At 36.3% G+C, this 26,244-nt stretch overlaps 1 protein-coding gene across 18 annotated transcripts in view; it reads left to right on the plus strand.

Annotated features, from left to right (window-relative positions):
- The window catches only part of Rim (Rab3 interacting molecule), a 513,404-nt gene that overhangs the window by 122,592 nt on the left and 364,568 nt on the right, over positions 1-26,244 (plus strand). For all 18 annotated transcript variants that reach the window (XM_069820175.1, XM_069820163.1, XM_069820168.1 and 15 more), the window contains exon 3: positions 13,315-14,179. In XM_069820175.1, the coding sequence (XP_069676276.1) occupies positions 13,315-14,179 (865 nt within the window). The remainder of the gene's footprint in view (positions 1-13,314; positions 14,180-26,244) is intronic.

A 26,244-nucleotide genomic window follows, 5' to 3' on the forward strand; every position in this document is an offset into this window, starting at 1 on the left:
TACAAACATTCAACTAACAGAAATATATTGGCCTATTATGAAGTTTAAGAGGAATCATATGATTTCATTATGTTGTTTTAATGATTACAATTTTATAATTAAGAAATATAAGACCAATCTTACATATTAGTTACAATTTCATTACATATAATTTTAATATCTGTATTCATTTAAATTTTCAGATTGTTACTTACCATAGAGTTTACCATGCAAATAGTTATTTATTAAATACACAAGATTCTAACCATAAATTACCTGTTACATATTTCACAGCTAATATATAGTAAAAATTGTATAAGATATTGTGAACCAAATGCCTGATGACGCCCAAGGGCGAAAACGTTTGCATTTCAATGTTATAATATACAGGGACATCATTCTATTTTTACTAACATTTTTAATATCAACCTGGCTATATCTTCGGATTAAAGGTCTAGAACCGGAAACACCGCTTGCTCCCCCTTCCAAGACTGGAGTTCGATGATACTGGCGTAAAATACAAATCACTTTACTAGGTATAGGAGGGAAGAAAAGTAATTCATCCATTTATGTAAACTAGGAAATATCACAATTTTGAGTTTCATAATTTTCATTACGTTTTTGTTTAATCAAAATACAGTACTGTATTAACAATGAGTGTTTTTACTCACGAATTGAGCTATCCATTCGGACGTATTAATTATGCAGTGTATATTATACTGGTACAGCACATTAGCGTATATATAGAGAATGAAGTTAAATTGAAAAATAATCATAATATGGATATTTAAACACATTTTTGAAAATGGTGACCGTTCATTTCGATACAGGCTTCAATTATTTTGTGCATATTATCGCTAATATAATTATTGGAATGATACTAATAAAGTCGAAATGAGTCCGACATCCAACGCAGAAAGTTACCCAGCAATTCTGCTTTCAGGGGTTGAAGGAAAATCTCAGAAAAAACCCAACCAGGTAACTTGTCCCGACCAGGATTTGAAGCCGGGTACCTAATGCGAATTACCATTTTCGTCCTTCGTACGAGTAACTCATGTTGAAATAATTCTATACCTAGTCTGTAAAAGAGTACCTTACGTACTGCAAATTTAATCTTCACTTCTGCCCGATCCGAAAAGGTAAAATTACTCAGAAATGCTATCTACTGTCCGTTCAAGTGGTTTTGTCGCAGGGTCGTAGAAAGGGGGGGGGGAATCATGTGACAGTTAATGACTTAACGAGGCCCTTTTATTTAAGTTATTTTAAACAGTTGTATAATATTATGTAGATGTCCAATTCCTAACAGAAATTAATGTTTTCAGAAAAGAGCTAAGACAGCCCAGCTACTAGAATTTACAGAGGGGCGAACAGAAGCAGGTGGGGGAAACCAGGATGCGACGTAGGCAAACGGACGACAGTACCTGTGCGAAAATATGATTCAATATTGAAAGCTCTTTCGTCACTGGAATACGTGAACATATTTCTGGAACGTACTGTACTCACTAACTCAGTACTGCATACGCGGCCTTGGCTCTGTGTGGAGAACGATTTTAAGTTTACTAGTAGAGGGGGTGGGAGTGAAGTACATTCAAAAACTCAGGTACAGTAAAAATTGAAGTAAAAATAAAATGATGTCCCTGTATAAGATATTGTGAGCCAAATGCCTGATGATGCCAAAGGGCGAAAACGTTTGCATTTCAATGTTATAATATACAATGATCATTTACTGTTGTAAGTGTTATTGATTTTAAACTATGATATGTCATTTAGACTGAACTCTAAATAAAATTAGATTATATTGCATAATAAATAGCTTTCGTTCCTTAAAGAGTGTATACATTTTTTTGGAGAACTCTGTATATAGGGTATATCTAAATTGGTGTCAAATATTTCGGGGACGTGTTCCTAACATCAAAACAATTTAAAAAGTTAATAAGAACATGGGTCTGAAAACCATTCGCTAGGGAGTTATTAAAGGATTTGTCCCTTCATTGACCGCTGATTGTTTGATGGTTTTTTGTTTGTTTGTATTTTGTAGAGCAAAGAAATCAGAAGAAAATGTATTCTGTAAGTGAACAGAACGAAATGATTTGCACCATTTAATTGATGATGTGCTTCTGGACGTCATCCAACGAATGTGTTTTAACACGATGCTGCTCCAGCTCATTTCAGTCTGATAGTTAGTAATTTTTTTAATGATCGATTTCCCCAGAGATGTATTGGTCGAAAGGGATTCCCCCCTCGGCTGGGGGGAACACGTTACAGACACAGCGGGAAAGGCATGGAGAGCGTTACACTTTGTGATGAGAGTACTAAGAAAAGGTTCTGATAAATCCAAAGAGATTGCATATAAATCACTAGTACGTCCAGTAATGGAATATGGTGCTGCATGTTGGGATCCTTACAGATAAGAACATATTAAGACACTGGAAAAGATTCAAAAACGGGCTCTTAAGTGTTGTCGGAAAAATTCACCATTAAAATGGGACACACTCACGGACAGGAGAACGCGAATTCGATTATGCGCACTGTTCAAAACATACAGAGGTGAGCCGGCCTGGAGAGAAATAAAAAATAGGTTGCAGCCGCCAAATTACTCTTCAAGGAACGACCACTCATATAAATTGAGGGAAAGAAGGCAGAGGACGGACACTGGAAAGTTTTCTTTTCTCAATCGTACTATCAGGGACTGGAATGCTTTACCTGCAGACTTACTAAAGGCTTTACCAACAACCAAAAATGTATTTAAAAATAGGCTTAAGGACCTTACTAATAGACGGTAATTATACACAGTATTTAAGGGTGTAAATGATATGTTGTTATTGAAGTGTTGTATCACTGAAGAATTATGTTGTGTCAGTGAAGTGTGTTGTATCAGTGAAGAAGTATGTCGTGTCAGTGAAGTGTGCTATGTAAGTGAAACGTGTTCCTGTCGGTAAAACTTTATAGTTTATAGTGGCAGTGCAAAGAATTTGAACAGTGAAATGTTTTTGAAGTGTTAGTGAAATCAGGATAGAATCAGTGAAATGTGTAGTAGTTCCAGTGCAGTGAGTGAGTTGACAGCGAAATGAGTGTAATGTTGAAAGGTACTCGTGCAGATATGAACATATACTCGTGGGTTTTAGTTCGATCTTAGTTTTAAGATACAAATCAGAATATTTCAAATGTTATTTTAAGTGATCGTTTCATTTAATTTAGTATATTCCCTGTCGTTGTTATTATTATTATTATTATTATTATTATTATTATTATTATTATTATTATTACTATTATTATTAGTATTAATTATTAGTATTATTATTAATTGTATTTTTAATTAATAAGTTTATTATTGTCATTATTGAGTGTAATAGTTACCACTGCCACCGGGTATATACCCATTGCAGTGTGAATAAATACTTACATTGCATGGCCTGCTCGATCGCCTGATTTGAATCCAATGGATTTCTTCGTCTGGGGACATTTAAAGTCCCTGGTTTATGCGACACCTGTACTTAATGTTGATATTCTGAGAGCGTATCCAAACTGGATTTCACGAAATACGAAACACTCCAGGAATTTTCAACAGAGCACGCCAGAGCATGTAACGCAGGTTTAGGGGACACATCGAAGCAGGAGGAAGCCACTGCGAGCAATTTTTGTAACATTAATTTTTGTCTTGTAACTCTGAAATAAATTATTTTGAGACCAATATTCATATGAACTTTTTGTAATGTTTTGGTGTTAGGAACATGTCCCCGAAACATTTGACACCAATTTAGATACACCTTGTATAGCTATCACTAGACCGCGGGAGTGTGGGCCCTAATACGGCGAATGCAGTTGACTATGCAGACGGGTATAGAGTATGACGTAAGTCTCTCTCGCCTTTCGCCGTACTGTTCCGTGCATCGAACCCGAAACATGCAGATTATCTTTAGCTGTCATACTGAAGAGTTGCGTGTGTGAAATGACACACATTACAATGCCTAAAACAACTCGTTCACGAAGTGCAATACTAAATAATTAAGTGGAACAATTCGGACGCGATATATTTAGGCTATTATACTGGGTGTTCAGTTCAAAATGTGTCATGGCTCGCTGTATGCCGTCATGTGGCTAGCCGATGAGCCTAGAGAATTCAATCTTCCTACACTTCCGCAGAGGTGTATAACCTATGAGGCAGAGAAGTTGCCTGGCAAGTACGGCGTTCATTCTGAAGAGTACGTACCGATACGTACGGTAACGCCGGTAGTGGCAGGAATGTGAACTGTTTGGAAATACGTACTGTCGGGATATGGGGAGAGGGTTAAGACGATTACTTACGTATTTGTTGACATTAACTTCGACGGTCAACATGGACACGGAGCATTTGATTTGTGTTGTGGAATGTTACCGTACGCAACCGATGATAACAAATACCCTGCGTACGACTTGCCGGCGCAAAACACAGTTCGAAAGAGGTTATGGTAGCACACAGACCATACAGACCGTCATCTGTTGCTACGACGTTCAAGTTATACCGTACACGTTCTCAAGTTCAGATTGAAGAACGCCTTAAATAATAGGCAACTTCTCTAACATATAAGCTAAAACTCGCTTCAAATCGGTGACCCAACAACAGTGACGTCATGACACACTTTGAAATGAACACCCAGTAGAAGGAGAAAGTGTTGTATGTGTTGTGTGTAATTTCAGATTATTACGAACCAAGAAGTACTATTTTGAAAGACACTGTAATAGTAAAAACACACAAGGAAAATGTTGAACGCAATTCAAACAAAAACCAATCGAGTTCAAATAGTTGGTCACAATTCAATATAGTTTTATGTAACCTGGTACACACAAACATTCCATTCAGAACTTTGGACAATCCCCACTTTAGATCATTTCTGGTAAAATGCACAAATCAATATATTCTAGAAGCAACAATACGTAAAGAATATTTACCAATTTCGTACCAGAATACGATTGCCAAAATTCGAGAAAGCGTGAACGATCAGAAAATATATGGGTTTCAGTTGATGAGTCTACAGATGTAAGTGGTAGATATGTGGCAAATGTGGTGGTCGGTATACTTTCCAAGAACTGTGTAGGGAAGAAATTTGTGCTAACTTCAGAGAAGCTGGAAAAGGTAAACCATGCATCTATTGTCCAAGCTTTTTATAAGGCCGTGCGCCTTTTATGGCCGGAAAAGATTAAATATAATAATGTACTTCTTTTTGTCACTGATGCAGCTCCATATATTATTAAGGCAGCAAAACAACTTAAAGAGCGGTATTCCAACATGGTGCATTTAACTTGTCTGGCGCACGGACTGCAAAATTCCGTCGACATCGCATCAATTACATAAGTACGAAATGTATGATTATTGTATGTATGCAATTCATATACTCAAGACTGTACTTCTGAAGCACGCACAGTGAGTTGCTTACCTGAGAGTTCCAGTACACTCGCCACGGAACGCTCCAGTCATTCTTAACTTGACCACAGTCTACTATATACAGTCGCGAAGCTCAATATGTAGTAAAAATGCAAACATGGGAGTTGCCCACCACTAGGATCGCTACTATCGCCTCATCATCGCAGATCTCTCTCCTAGCAGCCGAAAAAATATGTTACACTTTCGTTGTCGTGTTCTTTTGGAAAAATTAACACCTTCCTTCCATTATTGAAATATTAAATGCATAAAGTTAATTTATTATTTTAATGAAGTATATTAAATTCCACCATAAACTCGAAGATACCTGCAAGAAATAAGTTAATATAATTTTTGTTTGTGCAAAACGAACTGAAATTTACTATAAGATTAAAGCGATAATTAACTATGAAACCAATAAATATTAATTTGCATTTCTCTTTACAACAATAATAATGGAAATATGAATTAATGGAGTAACTTACGTGTACCGGTACTTGTAAGTTGTAGTGTAGGCTTACGTAGTTAACAAAGTGGGATGAGGTTAAGCAATAATAATCACACCAGAATTGGAAATAAAACGTGATAAATAAATTTTATTGTAACAGACTTTTTCTACGTCTCTAGTAAAGCAACAAATAAAAATAACAACAAAATTAACAGCTATACTTAAAAACATATCCTTTGAAGAAAAAAGTAGGTCTAAGCAATAATAATCCCACCAGAATTGAATATAAAACGTGATCAATAAATTTCATTAAAACAAACTTCATTTTTCTACGTCTTTAGTAAAATAACACATAAAAACAATAGCAAACTTAATAGCTACAATTAAAAATATATCCTCTGAAAAGAAAAAGTAGACCTAACCTTTATTTCTCTGGAAATTTAGCAGCCTAAGTGACAGAACTTTAACCGGTATCTAATGTCCTTTCGGTTAGACTGAAACATTTCATTGTGAAATTTAAGGATATAATGTATTCTAACAGTCACAAAGAACTTCAAATTAACAGTTTTGTTTCTGCACAGTTTCTGAATCTTTCGGAAATCGGATAACTCTGGCCTCTTTCTCTTACTGTTGCTACAATTTATAGCACTACAAACGTCTCCTCCTTGTCCTACATTATTATTCCAATTATTATATTTTAGCCATTAACATTTTCATTATAACCAATAACGAACATTTCACAAGCATCAATGTGAAATACGCAACGAGCTAGCACTCGATAGAAATACGACACAGTCCAAAGTCGACCATGGACAGTCTATTGTTTCTAGTTGCTAACCGCTTGGAGCGCTTTATCATGAGATTTGCAAAAAAAAAACACCTCAAGCTTCGCGACTGTATATAGTAGACTGTGATTACAGTGTCACCATGTTATTACCATCCATACGTGAGCATCAGATACATACTTCGTTGCTCGTTTTCAGAAGAGAACAGGAACCTAACTCAACATTTTTCCAACATGAAAATTCCTCTGCTGGTAAGATTCGTGACCGTAGTGTTTACATGTGTTGTACTACAGAGGACTGCACGTCAGACACGTGATCCACCTCCGCTACAGTGCGAAACACGCTCGTCTTATCTGATTGCTTACATGCCTGCATGCGACAAGTTTCCTCAGTCCTCCTAATTAACAGGTCGTGGGTACTTCTTTTGGTATACAGAAACAAAGGAATTTGTCTATATTGATTTTGGAGGCAATCCCTTAAGGGGAGAGGATCGTATTTTTTAAAACTTTTTTCCTATTTCGTGTAAAATATTAATTTTTTGTATGTAGAGAACTCATAGCCGTAGCAACTCAACCAAACATAAATATTTTGAAAAAAAAAAAAAAAAAAATTTGGGGCCCAGATTTGAAAAAAACATACCCAATGCAGGATTTTACTAAAACCGATATATCTAAACCATTTTTAAAGGTAGATTCATCCAGTTTTTGCAATGTACCCAATGTACTTGCAAACGCATGCTCTACAAACTGTCTGTAACAGAATTTTGATATTAGTCCCTACGTTTGTAAAATAAACAATTAAAATTTAATAACTTACTTACTTACTTACAAATGGCTTTTAAGGAACACGAAGGTTCATTGCCGCCCTCACATAAGCCCGCCAGCGGTCCCTATCCTGTGCAAGATTAATCCTGTCTCTATCATCATACCCCACCTCCCTCAAATCCATTTTAATATTATCCTCCCATCTACGTCTCGGCCTCCCTAAAGGTCTTTTTCCCTCCGGTCTCCCAACTAACACTCTATATGCATTTCTGGATTCGCCCATACGTGCTACATGCCCTACCCATCTCAGACGTCTGGATTTAATGTTCCTAATTATGTCAGGTGAAGAAAACAATGCGTGCAGTTCTGTGTTGTGTAACACTCTCCATTCTCCTATAACTTCATCCCGCTTAGCCCCAAATATTTTCCTAAGCACCTTATTCTCAAACACCCTTAACCTATGTTCCTCTGTCAGAGTGAGAGTCCACGTTTCACAACCATACAGAAGAACCGGTAATATAACTGTTTTATAAATTCTAACTTTCAGATTTTTGGATAGCAGACTGGATGATAAGAGCTTCTCAACCGAATAATAACACGCATTTCCCATATTTATTCTGCGTTTAATTTCCTCCCGAGTGTCATTTATATTTGTTACTTTGCTCCAAGATATTTGAATTTTTCCACCTCTTCGAAGGATAAATTTCCAATTTTTATATTTCCATTTTGTACAATATTCTGGTCACGAGACATAATCATGTACTTTGTGTTATTGTAATGATTCGTAACAACCTGTCTTTTACGGTGATGGGTTGTTAGCCCTTCGCCCAACCCCCAAGCTGGAGGACCACCCCTTATCGGCTGTCCACGACTGCTTATTCAATATATTCGCAGCTACCCTCCATATCTGGAGGCTGTCTCCTCTATCCGCAACCTGAGGACGCTCCATGCCGTGGTGATAGGGACCCACAATACATAAAACACTTTTCTGAATTCCTTTCTTTCAAACAAACGGACGTAGTTTTAAAATGAAATCAATTAACAAAATTGTTACAGAGAAAAGTTTCCTAATAGCCTAAGAATGTGTGTTCTAAATTTCATGCATGTATCTTTAATAGTTCAGAAATTATATCCATTTTTGTCTGGCAATGTAGCAAAAAAATGAAGTTACCATAAACCGATAAAAGGGAGCGAGTGATTTAAGAATCCATAGCGCAGGAAGTTTAAAAATGGCGTCTCAACATCCGATAAGGGCACAAATACCCACGAAATGTTATGCAATACATTCCACACATATCAAAGAGTATTTTAAAGATTTTTTTTTTTTTTTGAAAATTCAATTTACCGGAAACAACAATAAAAGCGCAAGCGAGTTTCATAATTTTCATACGAGCGTCTTAATTACTATTATGGGCAAGTTTCATACGACTTTTTATGTTCGACCATATTTCTAACTTGAAATTATTCATAAGTATTCATGTTATTGTTATGTGAGTGAGTGCAATAGCCTACCTCATGAATTGTGAGATGTGCGCAGACGCGAAAGTATTGATTTATTCCGGGAAACGAATGTTGACGGCCTTGATATAATCTAGAGAGTAGTCTTGATATAACCTTGAAATTGAATTCGACATTGAAAAACGAGATGACAAATTGAATTTATTTGAATATTATTTACAATTAACGCTAATTATTATAGTAACAGAACATAACCTTCTGCGACAGTATTGGATTTCCAGCCTCCGTGACCTTTCGATTGTATATCCGAGAATAATCGAAAACCTGAACTTTAATGAATAGGTGTACTTTAATGACATGCATTAAAGGACTGCTACCAGGTGTATAATTACTACATTTCGGCATGGTCGAGCATAAAAACATATACAGACGTAATTTAAAAAACACATACAATAAATACAAAAAGAACATTATCCCCTAATTACCTCATTCGCTCAGTGTTAATACTACTCATTACAACACTAATACATAACTCTTCTTCTTATTTCCTCGGCCAGTTCCAACGTCAGCTGTCGGACTTTGGCATAAATTTTCCCACACTCTCACAGAATTTAGCGTTATTTAATATATCGTATGTTGCCATATGCCCCCTGCTAGATGTAGGCCTAATGAAGGACTCTGGCAGGAATCGTTTCATCAGAGCTTCTGTGGCTTCACACTCCGACAAAATGAGGTGTGATGTCTCGCCTCTTCCGCAAAGAGGACATATTCTCGCCCCCTCTTCGTTGACGATTTCAAGTGCCCTCCAAGCTCCTAGACAAAACCAGGTTAAGCCCAGTCTGCCTTCTCTGCTTTCTCCAAAGAGGTACAACTCGGTTCCCCAATTTGTTTTGATCATCGATTGGATCTCCAGAGCAACCTTAACCCTACATTCCCCTTCTGTTATTTTCCTATTAAATGTTAGGCAAACGGCTAACTAAGGCATTAGCTTTCCAGCTGGACACAAACGATTAATTTGCAGAGAGTGTGATAGGATATTGTGTGTTAAAAAATAAACTATGTTTCATTTCGAGAGACCATCCACTATTGAGCACTGTATACTTTGTATCCCAATGAGTTATATTTTGGTATAATTCTGTTAAAATGGTGAGGCAGTTGAAAGTTTTCGAAGGGAACGATATCTACTGTGACAGTGATTGTACACGATGAAATTTATTGGACAAAAAGTTATTTAAACTAATGGGTGTCTTTCATATGCTATAGAGTTTTAAATAATTGTAATATTCTTTAGCGCAGTATTTCACTACAAACCCAGCATTACCCAGTCTTTCCTAATTTCTGCCTTCTTAGCTCTGCATATGATTCATATATCTTAATGTCATCTTTTTGCCCCGAACTCTTCTCCCGTTCACCATTCCTTGCAGTGCATCCCTCAGTAGATACTTTCTTCTCAGCCAATGACCCAACCAAATTCCTTTTTCTCTTCTTGATCAGTTTCAGCATTGTTTTTTCTTCACACACTCTTTCTAACACAACTTCGTTTCTTATTCTGTCTTACCATTTCACACGATCCATTCTTCTCCATATCCACATTTCAAATACTTCTAGTCGCTTATCTTCACTTCGTTGTAATGTCCATGTTTCTGCCCTATGCAATGTTATATTCTATAGAAAGCACTTCACTAGTCTCTTCCTTAGTTCTTATTTATTACTCTCTCTGTTCCAAAATATGGTATAGAAAGATGTCAATAATTCTGTTCCAAAATATGTTGTTAAAGTTCTCAGTAATACAATGTAACTTTAATACATCTTCTAGATACTTATTTGACTGATAAATTAACATAAGAAAAACATAAAAATTAGGTACATTTCATTCTGTGTGATGTCAAATCAATAAAAGAAAAAACAAACATTGTTTTGAGAGAGACCAATTAACATAAACCCGTTTTTATACGACTGCTGAGCTTAGATGTTCTATTGAAAATTGACTGGGTTGTTGGTACATTTTCCGCAATAGGAACACCACAGCAGGTGTCCATTTGATTTCTGTTCATAATGAACTATTTAAATATTATAGTTTGGTGCACTACAGAAGATTAGAATCATTCACTACCACACTGCCTGATAGTCCCTTCACTACTGAACACAATACCACACCGCGAAACATTTCGTGGGCGCATGCGCAATAATCGAACTTGTTTTGTTTGTTACTATACAGTGGCGGCACGTGATAAAATATTGCGTGTGTTCCAAAATCGAAGAGAGTTAGAAATCGTACTTATAGCCTAATATGAAATGTCATGATTCCAATATTTCACTAGTGAAAAAACCGTATATAAATTCAAAACAACATATAATAATAATAATAATAATAATAATAATAATAATAATAATAATAATAATAGTAATAATAATAATAATAATAATAATAGTAATAATAATGAAACCCAGTCTTTTCATTTCCAATTTTTCCTGGTAAGCCAGTTTACCCAATTCTTTACTATTCAAAATTACTTGAACAGAGTTAATTGTTTACGTTTGTTAAAAATTAATACATACCACAGTGTCGTTATTTACAAACGCGTGTGTTCAGTAATATATTTTGATTCACAACACACTGATACACTGTAGCCTATACCAGTACTGTAATCCCATTCGCATAGATTGATTCTATAAATACATGCCAGTAAATATTATTCTTAAATAATATACACCACCATACAGATATTTAAGTTCATACCACCATCACATTCAGCCAGCACGTGTTTGAAAGCCAAACTATGCTTTAGTATAGTAATTCACAAACTACACTCTCGTAGCAGCACTGTACACACACACACACACACACACACACACACAACCACACACACACACACACAGCCACATGAAGTAAACGTTCTGACAGTGAGATGCTGACACCTATAGGCTATTAAATTTCCTCCTCGAGATATAGCACGTGAACGATAGGGATCGATGCACCTGACATCTGTAGGATAGATTCACTGTTCACTTAACGCTTTGTGCTCTTGACGAGTCATAAGTGGCCAGCGAAAGACACTTTTCTCCCGCGCATGCGTGAAATTCCTGTAACCTTCTTGAAAAGAGCACGGCTTGTACGTGAACGGATGTTGCCAAGTTTACATAAGAAATTTATGCAAGATGCGGGAAGTTTAAAATACTGGATTCTGATATTATACATCCCCACTACGTCAATACGGTATTAAATAATAAAACTAGTCGTGCATTAATGCCACACTACAGCTGGATTAAGACACAGTAGGAATTATGGACCAAGACTATACAATTCAGTATTGAAAAATAATCCAGATCTAAGCAATTTACACATTCTTAAGTTTAAAAATAAAGTGAAAATGTTTGTATGATATTTGATAAATTTTATTATTTTTTTAATTGTTACTAGAATTATATGGTACTAATTTTTATTGTATTTATCTGATGCATGTAACCTATAAGATAAAACATTGTAATAAATATAAATTAGATCATTTTTTAATTAATAACAGTGTATATCTTCAGTAAATGATTCCTTAGCATCGCCACAGATACACTTGATTGTACTTGCCTCTATATCTTGTCACTAGAAAGTTCTTGAAATTTATATTTTCCCCGCCATTCATAAAATATTTTGATATGATACCTCTTGCACAAAAGGAGAGATCTATAACTGAAACTTGATGAATATATTTCAGTATTATTTGTATTTATCCTAGCAATAATGAACAATTTGACTCGTAGACAATTTGTTTTTGCAACATTAACTTCCCATGCTTGTACGAGAAGATTCGAAGAGAACGGCAGTTATGTAGACTTTCGGCTCCCCCCTACAACACAATGTCAATACGGCGGTTGCTGTCGTCTGCGATACAACGAAATTTTCTGTTGATTTTCGAGTTCGTCATTTTTTCCGGTTATTATATGCTTATTTCAGTTGTGTTAACTCTCGCTAGTGGTTTTATATTTTATTTTATCCGTCTTAGTATTTATTTTATTATTGTAAATATTTTTGTTTTATCACTGTTATTATTATTATTATTAATGAATTATTTTGTATTACAATCTTTGTATCATTTCTGTAACGATTATTCTATTATTATTATTATTATTGTTATTATTATTATTTATATCATCAGCATTATTATTTGAACCCTGTAAAATTTATGTAGACTACTGGACTGTACCCGAGCATGAGCATATGCTCATTTCGGGTATCTATTCATATGTATTCAATTCAAATGTAAATTGTAAATAAATTTGTAATTTAATTTAATTTAATTTAGTCAATGGAAACAAGGTGTTCACGTGCTGTTGTGCTCTTATTGACGCACCGCCACTGTTACTATACCGTATTTTGGAACGGAAGGAATAAAATTGTTGTTGGTTGAGTTTTATTTTTTCGACTTAAAGCTAAGTTTCCTATAAGTAAAAGAACAATGAACATTATCGATCTCATTTTCATTGCAGGTAATTTGGGTGTGCATCCTCTGCCGAAAGAAACAGGAGCTCTTAAGTAAAACGGGTCAATGGATCAACAAAGGAATGGCGGCAGGCGACGCCATCATGCGTCGGATAGAGGCGGATCTTCACCAGCAACCTGAAGACATCACACCGACGCTCACGACGCCGATAGACAAGCGTCCGAAACTCGAGAGAGCTCACAGCGCTGCGGAGAAAGAGAACGTCCCCCTGGTGCGCTCCGGGAGCGTCCTCCGGCGCCAGTACTCGCAGCAAGAACAGCCGACGCGACGCATGTCGGCCAGCGACAGCGGCGTCGACGTCATCTCGCCTTCTCAGAGACCTATAGGTAGGGGTAGGGAACCTTCCTTGGACCGCGGACAAAGTTTCCAACAACCGTACCACGAAGATGACCCGAGGTACTACCGTAGTGAACTGGAAGGTCTGATGCGTAGTCAGCAGCAGCAACCGTACCCTCACCATCACGGCCCCGGCCTGTACGGGAGTGACATGGTTCACGGTGTTGGTGTCAGTGGTGGTTTCAGGAACGATTCGTTAAGTTCAGAACAGTCCTCCTCCATGGATATGACGTCATGCCCGCCTGCCGCAGTGATGCGTGGTAGTAGTGGTGCGCCGATGATGATGATGATGCCGACGGGCGGAGGTGGCGGGAATAGTAAGAAACCCAAGAGGAGCGGCTCCGGCAAAAAGGCGCATGTGCACCATTCGTCTTCCACCGCGGCGCAACAACAACTGGTGGCGTCTTCGAGACATCTCCAGCAGTCGCAGCATCAGCAATCCTTCTCCAGCTCGGACGACGAGTTGCGGTCCACTCCGGAATGCACCAGCTGCGAAGAACACGACAGCGAAAAGGGTGAGTACCTCACACCTAGTTACGGTTGCTTTCAGGGTCTTGTTTTCTGTGACAGTGTTCCAGGTGTCATTACCGCACCTACTAAATGTGTGTCGTCTTAAAGTTATTTCCTGGATAGACAGATCTGGACAGCATTCTTATCCTTCAGTGACATCCAGCGTATTCCGAATCTCACCGGTCCGGTGGCATCAATGACGTCACGTTGCAGCGAAATAAGGAACAAAACTGCTGGAAGGATCGATGGCTATCATGGCAACTGTACAAGTTGTTGTCTGTGCTACGCTAGCAAAATTTTGCGAAATTTTCGTACTCCCATCTCGTTCAAAGAAAAGATAGCATAAACAATTTATTTCTTGAACCAGTAGTACAGGGACATCACTTTATTTTTACCAACATTTTTAACATTAACCTGGCTATACTCGGAAACACTGTTGCCCCCTTCCATTACAGGAGTTTGATGTTGCTAGTGCAATATGTAAACAAATCATTTTACTAGCTATAGGAGGAGAGAAAAGTAGTGTATCCATTTATGTTGTAGGGAAATACGATATTACGATTTTCAATTTGATCATCACTTTTATGCAATTTATCAAAATACAGTGGAGTAGTAACATTTTTTTTTAACTCAACTTTTCAGGTGGCTATGTTCGTTATGTAATGTCTACTTTATTTAGCATATTAATTATCGGTGTTAACATACAATATAGAGAGTGCATTTAAATTGAGAGCTCATAAGTAATGGGCTGTAAGTGTACTTAAGTTACTTTTGAGAAAATGGGGTTTAAATATTTAAGCTTTCGTAAAATCGGTGAAATTTTTATTTAAATTTTAATGTGTGATGAGATTAAAATATCCCTTTGCCACTAAAATTTTAGATACTTTAGCTTACACTGGATGCACTTAACTCATGTTATTACAAATGTCACTAGCATTCCTTTGCTTCTAGCCACCTCAATTCAAAATAAGCTAATCTGAATTTTTAAACAAGTTGCTGAAAATGGTTGCCGTTCATTACAATGCAGGCTTCAATTCTTTATGCATATTATTAAAAACATTTTGAAGCATATTCTCTGAAATTGATTTTATCGTTTCTTGAATATAATTTTTTAGTACGATATTATTAATATAGGTTCTTTCTTCTATAGAAAACGCAACCATATTTCTGAAACACACTATACACTGCAGTGTTTACTTCACTGCTTGAAGACTTTGAATGCAACAGCGGCCGTAAGTTTGTGTGTCTGACGGGAGCAAGGACATTAGTGAAAGGGTGAGAGTGAAGTACATTCAGAAATGCGGGTACAATAAAAATGCAAGTAAAAATAAAATGATGTCCCTGTAATAACTGGTCCGTTGACATGTTCGCTCATAAGCCATTAACATATTGTTTTTGCGTTGTGCTCATTACAAACAATACAGCAGAACTAAAGCAGAACACACCGCCATGACACAACAGTGCACGATGTCATTCGTCTGCTAATTCCCGCCCTATACAAGAACCAATCAGATTCACTGATGGCGGCTGATGGAGACTGCCACCACCTCTGCAAGTTGATGGCACCGGTGCGACACCGGTGGAGCATCAATGACGTCATCGGTGGAATTCGGAACACCGTGATGCCATCGGATTGCTCACCGGTGAGATTCGGAATACGGTCATTGAATATATCCTCATAAACACACACTGTCTCGCGGTATTTAAAATCTGTGTGACTCATTGCCATTTCTGTCTATCCACGCTGATATCTTCTGCCAATCATATGTTTAGATCCATTAGTCCAGTAGCCTATCGAATACAGGTATGTTGAAGTACATAAAATAAATCACATACATTTTGAATCCAATAAAGAAATAACTTCTGAAGACTTTTAACTAGTCTAGAGCGAAATGATATATTAATAAATAATGAATATAGTTTAATAATAACAACTGAGAGGTCTGTTGAACTACGAATATATATTGTAAACAGTGAAATATGTTTGAAGTGTTTACCTTCCATACTAAATATTCAATTCTATATCAAATTTATATAAACTCTTAAAAAAGAAAAACAAAGTGTTTATTTACATTTTGATATAAACATTTTGTTACTTGTAAGAAGAGTCCACGTAACATAATAGTAAGCCTATATTACGATACAAGGTTAGGAAGTGATTTTTACAAAATCGAGGGAAATTTTTGAAAAAAACGCCCAGAGCGAGTTTTTCAGTTTTCGAGATTTTGTAATGCACTTCACAAACGTGTATTGTACAACATTTTTTGCACGATCGTAGTTTTAAAATTGCAATTACAATATATTTTGTGCGAGATCGTGCGTATTTGCTTGGTTTCCGCACAAAACCAATCCGCGGAAAGTCTAAAATTCCACATCCAGTATTCCCAACCTAACACACATAACAATTTCCCTCTTCTTACCGCTTAAATGACATATTGATTTTACTGCTTTAGGCTTTTAACATATTATTTTTAGAGACGTTCAATATAGTAATAATTATGAATTGGAAACTTACCACTGCAATTTCACCTAGATTGCAATGTTAATTATTGTTGTCCACACCTGTGGAGTAACAGTTAGCACGTCTAGCCGCGAAACCAGGTGGCCCGGGTTCGATTCCCGGTCGGGGCAAGTTACCTGGTTGAGGTTTTTTCCGGGGTTTTCCCTCAACCCAATATGAGCAAATGCTAGGTAACTTTCGGTGTTGGACCCCGGACTCATTTCACCGGCATTGTCACCTTCATCTCATTCAGACGCTAAATAACCTAAGATGTTGATAAAGCGTCGTAAAATAACCTACTAATTATTGTTTTTAAATATTTGCAAAAATTAAGTAAACTCTAAATCATTACATAACCTTACCGTTTGTTTTAAGTTCGCATTTATAGACTGGGGGGGGGGGGGAAGGACAGACGTATATCACGGCCTGCCGGAGTATAGTAAACACAGAAAACATTTTAAAGTAACAATGTTGAAGATAGATATTTTTGTTTTGCAAATTTGCCGTCATTGAACAGAAATCAAGATAGAGATTTCATTGCAACTAATTAGAAATTCCTCTTTCAGATATGTAATAAACGATCTTCGCACAAAATAATGTACGATACACGAGCGGTATGTTTTCTTTCAACTACGTTTCGCTTTTTCAAACTTTTCCTCGAACATGAAAACTTCAACATACCGCTCTTGTAACGCATATTACTATTGTGTTGAAAATTTAGAGCAATATTATTCCAAAACCTTCGCAAAACTGGACTGTAATGGTAACTAAGTAACATTAAGTGCACTGTATTGGGTCTATTTCAGTATAGTTTTATGTTATGAAGAATGGTTTCCCTAGCAACACGTTTCTGTGTGGAAATTCTAACTTTCAAGGCCTAACAACAATAGACAATAGCTGTAAATACAACAAAAAACACGATCGTGCAAAAAAAAATTTCTAACTCTTCTATTTCACTTCAATTTTGCTTTGTTCTGTTGATCAAACTTAAAACCCGAAATGCTACATTCTTTTCTATTTATTATTCGTGACATCACATTGCAATACTCTGAGTGCAGTTGGTTATGGAGCGATTGAAAAGAATCGATTGAATAAAAAATGTCAGTGCATTGCACAGCGAACATAAAGATACGTGACTTCTATTTTTGTTCATGTGTTATTGCTTCTGAAGATGAAACTACCCATACAATGACATTTGTGCTGTACAGTAAACTCACTTTTATGTAAGTATTCTATTTTTGCTCCGGAATGAATAAACAAATTTAAGTTGGTCCGTTACAATTCAGTGTCTAAAATCATCTAAAGAAAAAAGATCTCATGCCAAAATGTCTAATTTTGAATTAGGTCTAATCACAAGTAATGTCTGCTGAAGTATGGTCTAATACCCTAGTAATTAAATACCTGTGCATTAACTTCATGGTACAATAAGGTCAATTTAAAAATAGAGAATAAATAACATTGCAACTTCTAAATATTATCAATCTATCAGCGTTACCACTCTCTGATCCGACAAAACCATGCAGTAATATCGCACACTGCCTAATTGGAAACAATGTCTATTCAATAGTTTCAGTAAGTGATCACTCTTTCTAAGATTTTAGACTCAAATTGCAAACTGAATCATTAAAGAACAATTAGAAGGGTTGAACTAGTATATATTATGTATCGTGGTTACAGATACAAAAATTTAATTTCAATGTGAATAAATATATAATTTTCTCTATAAAATTTTATTATGTATAAATATATAATTTCTTCTATTCAAACATTTTAGGAGTCGAAATCTGTTCCATCTTTTTACCTTTCATTTCTTAGACAGCACGGAAGTTGGACATGATTCTAAGTTCGACATACAGTAGTTGTATCGAATTTCATTTTACATTGGACGTATTGGTATTAGACCCGCTTTCTTAGACCTTCTGTCATTAGACCTAAGGAATTAGACAATACTTATTGGAAGTTAGACATAGAGGTATTGGATATGATTGTAAGTTAGACGTAGTTGTAATGGACTTCATTTTACATTAGACTTATAGGTATTAGACCTGCTCTCATAGATCTTCTATCGTAGGACATAAGGTATTAGACATTATTGTATTAGACACTAAATCGTATACGTACTGACCGTTAACCGAAGAAAAGTATAAATAATTCGATTGAAATAATTAACAAACCAACTTATTTTGAAGTATCAAATGAGGTTTATATCGACGTTAATTAATATAGCATTAAACAAAACCATTAAGATTTCATTGTGGTAACACCGCAGTTCCATTCGTAGTGATTTCCATTGGATGTTGAGTTGTTGTTAATTTTTATGTTAGCGACACTGTTACTCCATTTTTGCTGACATTTCAGTCTACAGAGGCACACGAGCTGCACATGAGGAGATTTGTTGACCACAATAAAGTTGGCGAGTTCCTCTGTATATTCAGTAAACGGCATTTGGATAAATTTGTTGGTGGTTGAGTTTTAAAACTTTCTTATCGGTAGTGTTCGTCCCTAACACTGTGTATAATATCTTTGGATGGCACAGAGCCACCGCTGAGACAACACAGGACAGAAAATGACAACGGACAAACATCCATCCAATGGACGAAGATAAATCCTCTTCCATTGCCCACGCCAAGAATCGAACCATGGATCGTTTGAATGAGAAGTGCATTCGTTATCCACAGAGCTAAGACGGCGGACCTAAACGTGTTCTGAAGATATCAATTGAAATAATATTGAAAGATTTACTGAAGATACAAATTATAATTTCAATTCTGAAACAGTTAATACTAGATACCGGGCGAGTCGGTTTAGGCGGTAGAGTTTGAGATTCGCATTCGGGAGGTACCGGGTTCAACCCCGTGGCCGATCAATCTGATTGGATTTTTCATAGTTTCCCTCGTCACGAAAGGAAAATGGCAAGATTCATCACCACCTCAATCATCAATATCACAAACATTAATCAAAATCTACAATAAGTTTGATAGATAGATAGATGGATTTATTCAGCAGTGTTATACATACAGGTGCACCACACTATCATAATTTTCTCTTAAATCTAATGCACGGGTCTTTTGACCGTACGTGCTCTATGAAAACAAGTCCTACTTTGTAGGTTTCACTCCCCCTCAGCCCCCTATGATTAGATACAACCACTCTCCAAAAGAACACACAGATTAATATAAAAATGACACAAACAGAACACATTTTATAATATATCCTAACCTAACATACAAACAGGCATAAAAGTATATAATTGAATAGTTACCATTATCCCTTCGTCAGTTCGCATCATAAACTTCAACACTGATGTTCTAAGCTGTCTCGCCTTCAAGAGGAACAATCCAATCTTAAGTTCGCATTCTCTATTTCCCATGAGGTCAAGACATGCAAGCGAACCTCTATTCTGACTTAGCATCGAGGGTAGTAGATATTTTCTCCGGATATGTTACGTTTCGTCACACTAGGATAAAATATAATAAGTTACATGAACACAAGACATCTACAACACTCAGTAGAAACAGAAACTCAACATAAAAACGGCCATCTGATATACCCACAGATCCTAAACACGCGATATGATCACAGATGTTAAAGCGTGTATAAATGAACTTAATACAGGGCTACCAAAACTGACTTTTAAAAACTGCTTTTTTGCAGTCTCTGATTAAATACTTAGTATACTCAAGTAAAAGAATCTTGAAACAAAATTGTTCTGCTGTAATTAAATATTATATATATATATATATATATATATATATATATATATATATACAGAACTGCATGCATTGTATTCTTCACCTGACATAATTAGGAACATTAAATACAGACGTTTGAGATGGGCAGGGCATGTACCACGTATGGGCGAAACCAGAAATGCACATAGAGTGTTGGTTGGGAGACCGGAGGGAAAAAGACCTTTAGAGAGGCTGAGACGTAGATGGGAGGATAATATTAAAATGGACTTGAGGGAGGTGGGGCATGATGATAGAGAGTGGATTAATCTTGCACAGGATAGGGACCGATGGCGGGCTTATGTGAGGGCGGCAATGAACCTTCGGGTTCGTTAAAAGCCATTTGTAAGTAAGTATATATATATATATATATATATATATATATGTGTGTGTGTGTGTGTGTGTGTGTGTGTGTGTTGAAGGATAATATAATAATATCATAATTATACATACCAACTCTCTAGAACAGCGGTCATCAGCACAGAGCACCCTGAGGCTAGCGTATCTTACCCGCGGAGAACACACTGCACGATGGTGCACTCGTAGCTGCTAGCGGGTATGCTCTCTACCTCTTCCTGCTGCACGATGGGGCACGCGGGACGGCTCCGCTTACCCTTTGCACATTTCAGCGAGTGCTGATGACCACTGCTCTAGAATATATTTAGCATCATCATTCCCATACTAATGTTTCCTCTTTCTCTTCCCTGTAAAACTTCGTATGTAAAGGCTGATTCACAATAAACCCAGAACGGAAACGGTAACGAGAACGAGAACGGAAATATTGTTAAAATAAATGTATTTAAGTGCGAGGATTCACAATTAACTATTGTGAACGCTCACATTTAAATACATTTATTTTAACATTATTTCCGTTCTCGTTCTCGTTGCCGTTTCCGTTCCCGGTTTATTGTGAACCAGCCTTTACTCTTCCTCTCATGAGATGACACCGGCTTTTCTCGCTGTAGTGACCAGCAATAGTCACCAATCATAGACACATTCCAACGTCCTTGATATCTTCTCTCCATTACCCTAAAGTCCTGAAGGAAACGTTCACCCTGCTCATCAATTAAAATTGTGAACAAACCGCACGTCCTACACGGTTTTTATGCGTATTTCCGCGTTCAGCGCGCAAAGATACATAAGTAAGGGCAGAAATTAATAAAAAGCGTCTTAGTGGTTGGCCTGTGTAATCCTAGAGGTAATCGCCCATTTTATTCGTAATATTTCACTGAGTCACCGGCTTAGCTCAGGCGATAGCGCGTTTCTGATATCCAGAGTTGGGCTCGGGCTTGGGTTCGATTCCCGCTTGGGCTGATTACCTGGTTGATTATTTTTCAAAGTCTTCTCCTACTGTAAGGAGAATATCAGGTTATTCATAATGAATCAGTGGCGGTGCGTCAATAAGAGCACGTGAACACCTTGTTTCCAATAATGCACGACAAGTTTTATTATTTAATACCGTATTGACGTAGTGGGGATGTATAATATCATAATCCAGTATTTTAAAATTCCCGCATCTTGCATAAATTTCTTATGTAAACTTGGCAACATCCGTTCACGTACAAGCCGTGCTCTTTTCAAGAAGGTTACAGGAATTTCACGCATGCGCGGGAGAAAAGTGTCTTTCGCTGGCCGCTTATGACTCGTCAAGAGCACAAAGCGTTAAGTGAACAGTGAATCTATCCTACAGATGTCAGGTGCATCGATCCCTATCGTTCACGTGCTATATCTCGAGGAGGAAATTTAATAGCCTATAGGTGTCAGCATCTCACTGTCAGAACGTTTACTTCATGTGGGTGTGTGTGTACAGTGCTGCTACGAGAGTGTAGTTTGTGAATTACTATACTAAAGCATAGTTTGGCTTTCAAACTCGTGCTGGCTGAATGTGATGGTGGTATGAATTTAAATATCTGTATGGTGGTGTATATTATTTAAGAATAATATTTACTGGCATGTATTTATAGAAATCAATCTATGCGAATGGGATTATAGTACTGGTATAGGCTATAGTGTATCAGTGTGTTGTGAATCAAAATATATTACTGAACACACGCTTTTGTAAATTGTTTTATGTATTAATTTTTAACAAACGTAAACAATTAACTCTGTTCAAGTAATTTTGAATAGTAAAGAACTGGGTAAACTGGCTTACCAGGAAAAATTGGAAATAAAAAGACTGGGTTTCATTATTATTATTACTATTATTATTATTATTATTATTATTATTATTATTATTATTATTACATGTTGTTTTGAGTTTATATACGGTTTTTTCGCTAGTGAAATATTGGAATCATGACATTTCATATTAGTCTAAAAGTACGATTTCTAACTCTCTTCGATTTTGGAACACAAAATTGTGAACACACGCAATATTTTATCACGAGCCGCCACTGTAGTGAATCATTTACCTCATCTCACCGAATATTATCTCGCCATCACCAATCCCACCGACACTCTGTAATCCAGTACAGCATCTTTAAATAATAGAATTCACAGAACCACTATCGTAGTTTAGACGCCAGCTAGTTTGCCTGCTGATCCGGCGCTGAACTCGTGCTCTGACTCTATTCCCGCTTGGGATGATTACCTAGTTGAGTCTTTTTCAAGTTTTCCCCAACTGCATGGCGAGCGTTAGGTAATTCATAGCGAAACCCGGCCAAATATCATCTCGCTATCATCATTTTCGTCGACAAGCACAATAAAGACTGGTCTACAATAAACCGGAAACGAGAACCAGAACGAGAACGGGAAGCGAAGAACGTTGAACGTGAAGATCTTTTATTAACAATAAACCGACTTCTCATTGAGATTCTGGCTGATATGTACATCTATTATCAGGCAGTGTACATCTCACTTGACGATATGTGTCAGAGGAAGAACAATGTTTGTATGCATCTGAAGTCTGATTAGTGTAATATGTAACTAGTCGGGCTAGTGTAAACAATGGAAGGGAAAAGGAATTGGCCAATCTACTCCATTATCTCCTGGCCTAGTTGCCTCGGGCACAAGATGCTCCTTTTTCTACTAAAAGCTTCCGTTGCCATTGCTAGTTACTCTTAAAATGCAAAAAAATACAGTATTATAAAGGAAATAATATATCTGCTCTCAAGAGTATCACAGAATCACAAATATTTTCTTAAATGAAAGCTAAAAGACTGCTAATCAGTTTTGTTTGATGCTTTGTAGAAATTTTAATTTTTATATTTTAATTTTTATTTTGCATTTTTATGAACAGAAAGAAAAATTGCACGTCTATTTTTAAATTATTCTTTAATTCACAATTTGACAATTTCGTCTTACAGAATTATTAATGTATAATAGGAAAATATGCCCTGAAAATGTTATTGAATTGTTTCTATTATTGTCTGAGGTATTACATATTAAATGTTGAAAAATGTAAAGTAAAAAAAACTCTGGATATTCATCGGAGAAGTTTGAGCACACATATTTAAAAATGGCGTAAAATCAATTATTTTCTTCTTAACGACCTTGAAATTTCGCTTAAATGAAATCAATACTATGAAGTACTGGGTGTTCAGTTCAAAGTGTGTCATGGCTCGCTGTATGCCGTCATGTGGCTAGCCGATGAGCCTAGAGAATTCAATCTTCCTACACTTCCGCAGAGGTGTATAACCTACGAGGCAGAGAAGTTGCCTAGAAAGTACGGCGTTCATTCTGAAGAGTACGTACCGATACGTACTGTAACGCCTGTAGTGGCAAGAATGTGAACTGTTTGGAAATACGTACTGTCGGGATATGGGGAGAGGGTTAAGACGATTACTTACGTATTTGTTGACATTAACTTCGACGGTCAACATGGGCACGGAGCATTTGATTTGTGTTGTGAAATGTTACCGTACGCAACCGATGATAACAAATACCCTGCGTACGACTTGCCGGCGCAAAACACAGTTCGAAAGAAGTTATGGTAGCACACAGACCGTACAGACCGCCATCTGTTGCTACGACGTCCAAGTTATACCGTACACGTTCTCAAGTTCAGATTGAAGAACGCCTTAAATAATAGGCAACTTCTCTGACATATAAGCTAAAACTCGCTTCAAATCGGTGACCCAACAACAGTGACGTCATGACACACATTGAAATGAACACCCAGTATTTTTAGGCTAAAAATAAAAACAGAGTTAATCTTGACAATCACCTAATAGAAATACGTGTTCAAAGTTCTAGAAAACAAAGGAATTGCTATATTAAACTCATGTTTAAACGTGCATTTATATATAAACTTGATCAATGTTGGCCATCTTATGACTAAGAATCGTGGCTAACGAGAAAGACAGGCTTCGGAACGAATCAGAGTCACGTGATTATCATGGTCTAGTCATCTTGACAATCGCCTAATATAAATACATGTTCAAAGTTCTAAAAAAAGCAGCAAAGGAATTGTCATACTAAACTCATGTTAAACGTGCATTTTACAAACTTGATCAATGTTGGCCATCTTATGACTAAGAATAATGTGACGTCGCGACATAGCCTGTCTTTCTCGTTAGCCACGTTATAAACTAAAGTGTAAATACCTATGAATGTATATTTAAGTGAAAGAACCTACAGGTATGACCAAATATATGTCAAAATTGTCATTTCTTTTATTTTTATCCAAAAAATACTACTTCATAGTATTGGCTTCATTTGAGCGAAATTTCAGGGTTGTTACGAAGAAAATAATTGCTTTACGCCATTTTTAAATAGCCGCTGCACTCAAGTCCCTTTACTCTGTGCTTAAACTTCTACGTTGAATATTCAGAGTTGGTGTATTTAACATTTTTTCAACTTTTAATAACTATGTAATATCTCAGACAATAATAGAGATAATTAAACAAATTTTCAAGACATATTCTCACATTATACTACATTAATAAAGCTGTAAGAGGAAATTATCAAATTGCAGATTAAAGACTAGGTTAAAAATAGAGTTGCAGATTTTATTTCTGTTCATAAAAATGCAAAATAAAAATATAAAAATTAAAATTTTTTAAAAATTATCAAACAAAATTGATTAGCGGTCTTTTAGCTTTCATTTAAGACAGCATTTGTGATTCTGCGATACTTTTTGAGAGCAGATATATCATTTTCTATATAATATTTCATTTTTGTATTTTTTCAATATCTGTGACTACCGTTTCCCATACATTTTTCCCAATCTATAATTCCCAATGACAATTTTTCCCAATGTCTTTTTCCCCAAAGATATTTTTTCGGAATTGCAATTTCCCAAGACTAAAGTTCCCAATTTTTAAATTGGCCACTTTTTCCAAAAGTCATTTGGATTTGTATTCCCAAAGAATTTAAACAACACATAATTTTCGAAATTGTTTATTTAGAAATGAAAGATGATCAGTTACAAACAGAAGTTGGGCCAATGGACCTTAGATAATCCAGAGTTCTGTTACTTTCTTCGTACTGATTGTTATCAAACATAATATTTCTTATTCTTTCGTTCATACGAACCCACTCTTGCCTAGACTTTTCCTTAACAGACAGACTGAATGTGTCATCTACAAATCATACATTCGATTGTATTAGAAGTTCTGAACTTCTTTTAGTCGAAAAAAATATCTTTCTGTCGTCTTCATTTTCATCACACATTAAAAAGTTTCCACCAGCTAGTGTCATCTTATAACAGTTTGGGATTTCCTCTAAATCTTTTAAATTAATAGGTTCTGTTGGCAGTTCCCTTCTACTAACACGGCGTAAAGATTTCTTGAGATTTTCCTGACCTAAGATATGGCTTAAAATTCCCGATTCAATTCTTGGAAGTTCTGTACGAAGGATTTATACAGGAGAAATTTCTGGGTGTTCAGTTCAATTCTTTTCA

This window comes from Periplaneta americana, chromosome 3 (assembly GCF_040183065.1).
Source record: "Periplaneta americana isolate PAMFEO1 chromosome 3, P.americana_PAMFEO1_priV1, whole genome shotgun sequence".
Taxonomy (NCBI): Eukaryota; Metazoa; Arthropoda; class Insecta; order Blattodea; family Blattidae; genus Periplaneta; species Periplaneta americana.